This window comes from Cynara cardunculus (assembly GCF_001531365.2).
Source record: "Cynara cardunculus var. scolymus isolate 2C chromosome LG 1, CcrdV1, whole genome shotgun sequence".
NCBI classification, from domain to species: domain Eukaryota; kingdom Viridiplantae; phylum Streptophyta; class Magnoliopsida; order Asterales; family Asteraceae; genus Cynara; species Cynara cardunculus.
The window spans coordinates 48,646,615-48,657,480 of NC_037528.1; the positions used below are offsets into that span (position 1 = coordinate 48,646,615).

The following is a 10,866-nucleotide window of genomic DNA, read 5'->3' on the forward strand; positions in this document are numbered from 1 at the left end:
CCGGTCTTAACCGGTCCCGGTCCCAAAAAACGTCAAAAACCCTAACCGGATCATAACCGGCGGTCCCTCAACCGGTCCCTACCGGTCCCGGTCGGTCCCGGTCCTTCTCCGGTCCCGGTCCCGGTCCTCCGTCGGTTACGGGCCGGGCCGGGCCCATTTGGCCATCTCTATTTGGGAGTGATTTCAGTCCAAAATTAGTTGCAAAATGTACAAGTCTTCAATCCACATCCCTCAAGCAATCATCAAATTGAACAAATTCTTCAAAAATATTTCTCATAGAATTAATAAAACAGACTGAACCAATCCGACAGACCCGACACAAGCTACTTGTCAATAAAAATCCTGAAGTCAACTACAAGGATGGTGTCTGATTGGTTTAAACATGGCTCCAAAGGTCAAAAGTACTAGGAGGTCACAGGTTCAAATCCAAGGAGGAATAAAAATCCCCTTGTGGCCATGGAGGTTCAAATGTGGTAACTCTGAGCTATCTGCAAAGCAGGTGGTCGCCCTGGGAATAGTATGCCCGCATAGCGGGTTGGATATTCAGGTTAATAAAAAAAAAATCCTTAAGTCCGATACACAAGTCCATTAGAATATCCCAAAGTGCTAATGATTCTCGATACCATCTCTCACCTCTCGAATTGTGGTAGTAACTTTTCTAACTGGTTTATCCCTCTTGGCTTTTGGATCGCTGCTCGCTCTCCCTTGTTTCGTCTTCATTGCTAGCAGCGACTCGTTGTTGCTTGGTCTCATCACTAACGTTTCCTCCCCATGACCTGCTCTGCTACCACTGCTCTAACTGCAAAAACACATGAACAAATTCAAGGCCAAGACAATAGAGAACCTGGAGGCGTTGAAAATCATCATTCTTGATTGATAGAGTACCCAAAAAGAGCCAATAGCCTATCATTTTTTCAAAGACAGAGAACCCAAAAGAGCCAATAGCCTACCATATGCATCTGGTCGTTGACTTTGAACTCTCGATCCTTCACCACCACCATTAAGCATATAAATTACAATTCTTTTGATAGATTCCCCTGTCAACCAGACAGATGATCGTACTTAATTAAATTACATTCTGATTTCTTCAAATTCTGTTCTAGATTCTAATTCCACCAAATTATATTACACAAACTAAACATCCCTTAATTTGAATCACAATATGCAACTTTGAACTTTGAAAACTCTTAGATAATATGATATGACATAACTATTAAAAGTAGCAATAATGGGGATAGTAAGTGGTGACATCATGATTGAAGTTGAGTTGTATCATAAAAAGTGACTAAGGGACCGTTTATCTACGTTCTATGAATTTTCGATTATGTTATTATATGCATTTTCTTAGATCAAAATTAACTTAAATCGCACATTAAAATGTACAATGTTAATGTGTGAGGAGGAAATCTAACATTAACCATTTGCAAATCAAACAAGTTATAAGAATTGAATTATACAGTCTGTTAATCGAATTAAATTATGCTCTTTGTCCCAGAATACGATTAATCCGGCATGGGTTACATGAACCCCTAGTGGTTTACCAGATAAATTGATAAGCCGGGCATTCCCGACCCTTAAAAGCGAAACCGGTGGTTTCTTGGTCACGACCAACTAAAGCTAAAGTTAAATTACAAATTTCGTTCTTGTGTTTAACATTGATTACGAACAAGATCTTTAAACCTCAAATAGGGTCCTCGTGATATCAAATTATGAAGCTGGACCATTAGGTAAATTGTTGCATACGATACCGTTTTGGTGGACTAAAATCTTACACGGTAAGTAAGTGGTAGTGTTAAATTTTATCAGTAAATGCTTACCAGATAAGTGTTTGGTAAACGACCCATAACTCTCCCCCTTTCCCCTCTCCAACAAAAAATCCCACCCGCTTCCCTAAAAGGCTGAAACTAGACTCGTTGAGGACTCCCTCTCTCTTTTTCCCAATGAACCTCCTTCCTCCTCCTTTTCCAATAGACTTAGAACTTTTTTTAAACAGTGACACCATTTGACTATAAAAAAGAAAAATACATGGAAAACTTTTCAATTATAAGAAACAAATATATATAATTTTTTCAAAAAGTGGCACCATTTGACTAAGAAAATGACACTAACATGATTCGAACTTGGGTCTGTGGTAGAATAAAAGACTTGCAAACCAACTCTACTAAATAAAATTTGTTTTCATTGTAGTTTCAAAATACATACAATAACACACAACAAATTAATACAGTTGCATCTTTAAACCTAAATTTTTGCAACTACTAGTTCCGTTGTTATTCAAAGAGGTGAACCCCATTAGTTTGCTTGGGGTCATTGATCGTTGCTGGCTGCTGGAGAGGTTGAGTGGATGGAGACCGAGAAGTGGCCTTTAAATATAATATTATAAAATTAATATAAATATAAATATATTTTTTAAAGCTAAATAAAACACGTGACTTTAAAAAAAACATATTATTTATTTCAATTATAAAAATAAATGATTTTAAAATCTCTCAACCCACTGTGGGTGTGGGTGTGGGTGTGGGTGTGGGTGTGGGTGTGGGTGTGTGGCGACGTTTTCGTTTGTTCATATCCATTGTAGCCTCTCATTTCTATATGTCAATTAATTTATAAATATATATATATATATATATATATATATGATTCCATTTAAGAAAAAACTGACTAGTTTGTAGTAATCGTGAGATCCAATTTTAATCACAAATCAATAGATAAATTAGAAAATTTATAATTTTGAATTAAAATTTTAATGCAAGAACACTTTAGGTATTTTTTTCTCCTCTCTCCTCTCTCGTCTCTTCTCTCTCCGTCCTCCGGTGATACCACTGTGATACTTAAAAATATTGACTCTGTTAAACAAAAGACACAGTGTGATACCCAAGCATATATAAGATGCATTGTGATACCACTTTGTTACATCTCCATTCGACCACACAAACGACCTCAGTGTGATACCCAAGCACATTTATGATACATTGTGATACCATTATGGTATCACCGGAGGACGGTGGCCGGAAGACGGGGGACGGAGAGAGGAGAGTTTTAAAATACCTAAAATGTTCTTACATTAAAATTTTAATTCAAAAATACTAAAATTATAAATTTCCTAATTTCCTAATATATATATATATATATATATATATATAATACTAATAAATAAGTAACTTTGGGGAGCACGTGTTACGTTTCTGTGCGACGGTTATTGATTTTTTCCCGCCTAAAACACAATTTTCACTTACGGCCCCCAAACTTACAACATAACTCTGGAAAAATTCACATCGGGTTTAAAATTTCAAATTCGCATTTTTTAAGCATTTTTCACAAAGCAATATTACCCGGATTTTTTTTTAGAAGAACATGTACTCTTAGTAGTTAATTAATTAATAATAATGTGAATTTAATTAATTTATATAGTTATTAAAAGAATATTACTACCTTATTAATTAGTAATAACATAAAGTTAATTAATTTATAACATCTATATACCTAATAAATAAGTAACTTTGAGGACACGTATACTTAATTAATTAATAATAATGTGAATTTAATTAATTTATATAATTATTAAAAGAATATTAATATATTATTAATTAATAATAATATAAAGTTAATTAATTTATATACATGCATATCTATAATACTAATAAATAAATAACTTTGGGGACACGTGTCACGTTTCTGTGCGACGGTTATTGATTTTTCCCGCCTAAAACACATTTTCACTTACGGCCCCCAGACTTACAACATAACTCTGGAAAAATTCACGTCGGGTTTAAAATTTCAAATTCGCATTTTTGAAGCATTTTTCACAAAGCAATATTACCCGGGAAAAAATTTAGAAGAACATGTACTCTTAGTACTTAATTAATTAATTATAATGTGAATTTAATTAATTTATATAGTTATTAAAAGAATATTAATATCTTATTCAGAGTTAACTCCAGAGTTATTTTCCAGTCTAACAATAGAATTCCGAATTCTTGTGTTTCAGAGTTATTGTTCAGATTTTTCTTTCAGAGTTAATGTCCAGAGTTTTTCTCATTTAATAAGAGTCAAGGGCAATCATTATCAAAAGTTGGTTTATATTTCTAAGACAACGGAAAATTTATACAAACTTGTAGCATTGGCTAATTTTAGCAATTAACTCTTGAAAAGAACTTCACACTTGTAGCCAGATTGGTCGTCTTGATTTAGAAGTCTTGCAACGCTAGATATTGTCCGTCATGAACTCTGGAGGATTTCTTAGCCCTTGTGTTTGTCAAGCCTGATTCCGTTCTTCATACAGAGCTTAACAGAGGTTTTGTACGTGCTATGCGGTCAATCTGAACCAGACTCTATGTTTCATGCAGACCTGCACAGAGGTCTGCATTTAAGTCTTGAGAAAGAGCTTTGTCTCTTCACGAAATGCGTCGAGGTTCTGTCTCTTACTCTGAAGATGACCTTTAGACTTGTAACTCTGAATAGTTTCCGTCTTAATCTCTATAAACTTTATTTACGCTTGTGTCCTTGAAGCCTGATTCTGTTCTTCATACATAGCTTAACAGAAGTTTTACAGGTGCTACGGGGTCATTTTGACCCTGCCTCCGTCCTTCATACAGAGCTTCATAAAGGCTGGGTAATTGTCTTGAGTAAGAGTTCTATCTCTGCATGTACTACCCAGAGCCTCTGATTCCCTTTGCTTGTCTCATACAGAGGTATACAAAAGCTCTGCATGTACTACGCAGCGCTGCATATTGGATCTACATTGTTCGTCTTCATTTAGAAGTTTTTCTGATTATCGAAGCACATGCCATCCTTTGTATATGTAACATTTAATTCTCGAGTAAGAGCATCTTTATATCAAAAATTTAATCGGACTTGTACTTTTGTCTAAGTTTATAAATTACCTCCGATTATTAATTCTTTATAAAATACATATCAGTTTCGTTTTATTTTTGTCATTAACCTGTGTAATACACGGGTCCAAACCTAATATGTATATGTGTATATATATATATATATATATATATATATATATATATATAGTTAGGTTCTCGTGAGACCAAAGATTTTTCATAAGACCCGTAAGACCAATTTATGTTCATTAATTAACTTTATAAGCTAATGACTATTTGTGGTAACCGAAGATTACCAAAATTATAAAAATTCTTAATATATCTATTGATTTGTGGTTGAGATTGGATCTCACGGTTACCACAAACTAATTAGTTCTCATTTGATTAGTCTCATATATATATATATATATATATATATATATATATATATATATATGTGCGCGCGCGCATATGTATGTATATATAGAATAATTAAAAAAATCAAATTAATTTAATTGGTAAATAGTTTGTTAGTTAAAACTGTTTTATTTTGATTATTATCTAATAAAAGTTAACATATTTTTTTAGTTTTTTATTTATTTTAATTATCATTAATTTGTTCATTTTATTGTTTTAGTTTTACTTATAATGAAAAAATGTTAGCGAACATAGTTTTTACTGTAATTTTTGTATTAATCAACATATATCTGTAAAAAAACCGATGTCTAGCAATCTCAACCGATCCTCAACTGATCCTACATAAAACCCGCCTTCAAATACATTAATATAAGAAGACATTTTTGGTTCATTCAATAGTTGAAGGTAGCAAACCGACATCTGCCTTGTATTTGGACAAAGTCATCCATACCTTCTTACCATTTGAACCATACATCAGATATTGTACCAATCAGTAACCAGAGGTACTGAGATTTCATTTTCCAATTCAATCAGATTCCATTAATACAGAAAACAAACTTCCGCTTCTTTCCGGTACAACCTTCCATGACCGGATATCACGTTTCATAGCTTGCTCTTCACTTTCGACGGTAAACTCCCCATTGCGGCCGCCTTTTGCCGGAGGACGAACTTCTGCGTCTTTCCGGTCGACGTTTTCGGCAACTCCGTAAACACCACCGTCCGTGGCGCCATATAATGTGGCAAGTTTTCCCGGCAGAACGTCATAAGCTCATCGCCATTCAACTCATGTCCTTCCTTTAGCTTCACGAAAGCACATGGCGTCTCCCCCCAATGATCATCTGGCCGCCCCACCACCGCCGCCTCGAGAACCGCCGGATGCCGGAAAAGCACCGTTTCCACCTCAATCGTGCTGATATTCTCGCCACCAGAAATTATAATATCTTTCGATCGATCTTTGAGTTCTATATAACCGTCGGAATGTCTCACCGCTAAATCACCGCTCCGAAACCACCCGCCTTCAAAAGCATCGTTTGTCGCTTTCGTGTTCTTTAGATATCCGTTCATCACCGTGTTTCCTCGAAACATTACCTCCCCTATCGATTTAGTGTCCCACGGGACGCTTTTCATTGTCACTGGATCCTTAACGTCGACTTCCTCCAATCCTAAATGATTTACTCCTTGTCGGGATTTGATTCTCGCTCGAGTTTCCGGAGGTAGCAAGTTCCACTCGGGTTTCCAGGTGCACACGGTTGCGGGACCGTATGTCTCGGTGAGCCCATACGAGTGAAACACATCAAACCCCATCCGTTCCATTTCAAACACCACCTGAGACGGCGGCGGAGCGCCGCCAGTCATCACAGCCACCTTTCCCGGAAGCGGGATCCGCTCACCAGCCTTCGCATTGACCATCAGGCTCAAAACCGTTGGTGCACCACTCATGTGTGTGACTTTATGTCGAGATATGCTTTCGAAGATTCCATTGGCAGTAACTGCCCGGAGGCAGACATTCATGCCGCCCTGTGCTGCCAATGCCCACGTCAAGCACCACCCGTTGCAGTGAAACATAGGAACCGTCCATAAGTATACAAGCATCGACGGCATCTCATTAAGTAAAATCGCAGCTAACGAATTCAAATATGCACCTCGGTGACTATAAACAACGCCTTTCGGACTAGAAGTCGTTCCTGATGTATAATTAAGCGCTATCGGATCACATTCATCAACGGGTCTTCTGATCTCGAAATCAAGACTTCCCATTACCAAAAGATGTTCGTATTCCATGTTTCCCGACTTGGCCCCGGTGGATTGTTTGCCAGATTCCGGGATCAAGATTAGTTGAGGAACCGTAGACGTTGATTTCAACATGATCTCAATTGCACCCTTGGCGATATCTAAAAACTGGTAATCGACAAATACAAGTTTGGCTTCTGAATGTTTAAGCAAAGTTGATACCATTGTCGAATCATGTCGAATGTTGAGGGTACAAAGAACGGCACCAGCCATCGGAACCGCAAAATGCAGCTCATACGTTTCCGGTATGTTTGGGGCCAAAACCGCCACCTGCCCGTAAACAGAAACCACGAATTAGGATCAACGAAGGCATCCCACACATTTCCAAATTTTCTTAATTTTTACCCATTTTGACCCATAAACACTTGGCGATTTTGATTTCAAATTTATCATCCATTTCACTATAACCTTCTCGTAAACGGTATTTACGTTTGTCAAGTGTTACTGGATCAACAAGTTACCACTCAAAATGGGCACAAAATAAGAAATTTTGAAACCTTCGTCACAATAAATAGAAACTATTCCAATTTCGGTTATATTTTGATACATTTTTCCCAATTATTATCAAAATAATCAGAAAATGTGAAACAGAATTAGTGATAACCAGATAAGAACTAAAATAACATAATCTTATCTTGACGTAAGAAAAGTTTGACTTTTTTAGTCAACTAGAACACTTCTACATCAAGATTAAAATATGAATTGGCTTAGATCTAATGAAAAGAACAAGAACCATCTTGAAATTATTTTAAGAGCAGTGTCATTTTCAAGAGAAATTTGATCTTCAAGATGAATTGATGTCATTCATTTCATGGCAAAATTACAATATAAGAACAAAAAGTCAACTATTCAAGAAAAGTTATAGTTTCCAAATTGATCAATGTTTAGGGTCCGTTTGGTTTGCAGGAATGGAATGGATTTGATGAGATCTGAATTTCAAATTCATTCCGATTCATGTTTGGTTTGCAGGATTGTTTGGATTTGAAATGTTGGGATTTATTTGAAATCATTCACACATAGGATTTTGAAATTCCACAGAGGTGGTTGGGATTTCACAGGATTTCTTTTAATTTCTATATAATAATGTTTTAAAATATGTTTAAAACACCTGTTTTCTAATAGTTCATTAATAAAAAGATAATTTAATTATTTTTTTAGTAAATTATTTATAAAAACGGAATTCCATTCCAAATCCATCACACCAAAGATTACAAACCCTTCCAAATCCCTCCGATTACAAATCTTTACATGAAATTCAAATCCCTCGAAACCACTCCATCAAACCAAACGACCCCTTAGATTTTGTAGAAGAGTTTGGAATTGAAAAGAATTGAAAGGAGTTGGAACTTTTTGATTTGTTTGTTTTGTACCATTTGGAATGGAATTAAAATCCATTATTTATAAAACAAAAGTTTTTAAACAAATCCTATGAAATACCAATTACCACGTCGAATTCCAAACTTTCGTTTAAACCGAATGCAATATTGGAATGGAATTTGATTCCAAATTCCACTAAATCTCGCAAATCAAATGGACCTTAAATATGATAAGGAAATCAAGCTTCATGAGATTAACGAGAATCAAATGTTGGGTTGATTCATGATTTGAATTGTGAAAAACTTAATGAATGTTAGAAACAGAGTACAACAACGTGAATTGATTAATTCACCATAAACTTCAGCTAAAAAAATCAAATCAGAAACAGTAACTAACAGTAATCAAAAAAGCAAATCGATCAATAGAGATTGAAATTAAGAACACAATTCATAAATCAAAAGGTAGTTTCTGGAAACAAGTAAAGCAGTTAAGTTAAGATCGATCAAGGTTATCAAATGCAAAACACAGTAATTACCAGCAATCTAGAACTGAATCATTGAAATGGAGCACGAAATCGATAAACCTAAAACACMAAATCAAAAACTTACAACATCTCCACGAGAAATTCGAAAACGGTTAACGAGAGATGAAGCGAGCTTCACACATCGCTCGTATGTCTCTCGCCAAGTGAATTTCACTTGATCGCCATGAACAATCGATAATCTGTCTCTGTAAACAACGGAAGATCTCTCCAAGAAGCTGATTGGAGATAGAGGAACATAATTTGCACCACAACGAATCGTACCTTCCATTGATAATCAATTGTTCACTGAATCGTGAAATTTCTAGAGGGTTTTAGAGCCTTTTTGAAAGAGGAATGCTATGGGTGTGGGTTTTTGTATGGTTTAGAGGACGAGTATGGAATCTGGATTACCATTATGTGGTGCGTCCACGAGGGCTGAGAATGACCCATGCCCCCTGTGCCATGGACTCATATGAGATCAACAGCAAGGAGATATGGTTTCCAAGTGGTGCAGGTGTGTGTATAAATGAGAGTTGACGTGTCTCAAAAAAATCCAATTTTTTTTAATGTCTGTATTAATATAAATATCTATTTCTTTATTATATAATTTATAACGATGGGTTTGGAAAAAAAAACCTCTAATATTATAAAATAACATTAAATATATACAACAAAACGCTATAAAGGTAAAAAAACTGAATCTTCATACCACCAAGCACCAACTAGTGATGGCCAAAAGTCGGATGAATTGATGTCATTCATTTTATGGCAAAAATACAATATAAGAACAAAAAGTCAACTATTCAAGAAAAGTTCTAGTTTCCAAATTGATGAATGTTAGAAACAGATTACAACAATGTGAATTGATTAATTCACCATAAACTTCAGCTAAAAAATCAAATCAGAAACAGTAATTAACAGTAATCAAAAAAGCAAATCGATCAATGGAGATTGAAATTAAGAACACAATTCACAAATCAAAAAGTAGTTTCTGGAAACAAGTAAAGCAAGTAAGATCGATCAAGGTTATCAAATGCGATACACAGTAATTACCAACAATCTAGAACTGAATAACCGAAACGGAGCACGAAATCAACAAACCTAAAACACAAAATCAAAAACTTACAACATCTCCACGAGAAATTCGAAAACGGTTAACGAGAGATGAAGCGAGCTTCACACATCGCTCGTATGTCTCTCGCCAAGTGAATTTTACTTGATCGCCATAAACAATCGATAATCTGTCTCTGTAAACAACGGAAGATCTCTCCAAGAACCGTTTATAACCGGTCCTGGGGTAACTGATCCCAAGAGGTCCCAAAATTTCTCATAACCGGTTATAACCGGTCCTGGGGTAACTGATCCCGGTCCCGGTCGAATAGATGAAGACCGGTCAGGCTAGTTTATAACCGGTTATGAGCCGCCGATCCCGGTCCCACCCTTAAAAAATTATATTTTTTAATTTTTTAATTATATATCGATTGAAAAACGCCGTTGTTGAGAGTTTGAAGAACAATCAGAGGCAAATAAAAGGTTGGTTTATCTCTTACTAGATAAGAGGACAATAAGACATAAATACATCTGAAAAATTGGAAAAAACAAACAGTCTGAATAACCTTACATCTTAATGAATCAGACATAAAAAACTAATAAGAGTTTCTTATAAAAAACAAACAAAACCTAAATCTTTTTCAGTCTGATTTTTTAACCCGATGATCTTAATTTAGGTTTTAAAATTTTTTGAAACCACGAGTGTTTGTTCCCCACACGTAATCATAGTACCGAACTAGAAATCACGAATCGTGTATTTTTTCCGTCTAAATGAAGTTTTTGCTCGAAGCATAAATTTACTTTTTTTTTTGTCTTAGTTATTAATATGTACTTTTCAATAAAATCGTTATAATAACACGTGTTTTTATAAATAATTCAAGTCAACGGTTGATCTTAACTATGAAATCCGTCAACATCTCTCAGTTAAGATAGGCCGCCGAAAAAGGGTGTCACGCT

At 35.4% G+C, this 10,866-nt stretch overlaps 1 protein-coding gene across 1 annotated transcript; it reads right to left on the reverse strand.

The window, feature by feature from the left end:
• Nucleotides 1-5,562: 5,562 nt before the first annotated feature.
• On the reverse strand, nucleotides 5,563-9,346 carry LOC112519719 (probable acyl-activating enzyme 1, peroxisomal). Its single transcript, XM_025127962.1, has 2 exons — nucleotides 8,945-9,346; nucleotides 5,563-7,289 (listed from the first exon to the last, which is right to left on the reverse strand). Exons 1-2 carry the CDS (start codon nucleotides 9,146-9,148, stop codon nucleotides 5,832-5,834), a joined length of 1,662 nt encoding a protein of 553 aa, XP_024983730.1. The 5' UTR covers nucleotides 9,149-9,346; the 3' UTR covers nucleotides 5,563-5,831.
• Nucleotides 9,347-10,866: the final 1,520 nt, after the last annotated feature.

Excerpts from the sequence above, each read along its gene's own strand:
- LOC112519719 (XM_025127962.1), bottom strand. The coding sequence starts at position 9,148 with ATGGAAGGTACGATTCGTTGTGGTGCAAATTATGTTCCTCTATCTCCA. Across the intron at positions 7,290-8,944 it reads GAATTTCTCGTGGAGATGTT|GTGGCGGTTTTGGCCCCAAA; the intron begins GTAAGTTTTTGA and ends GTTTACGGGCAG.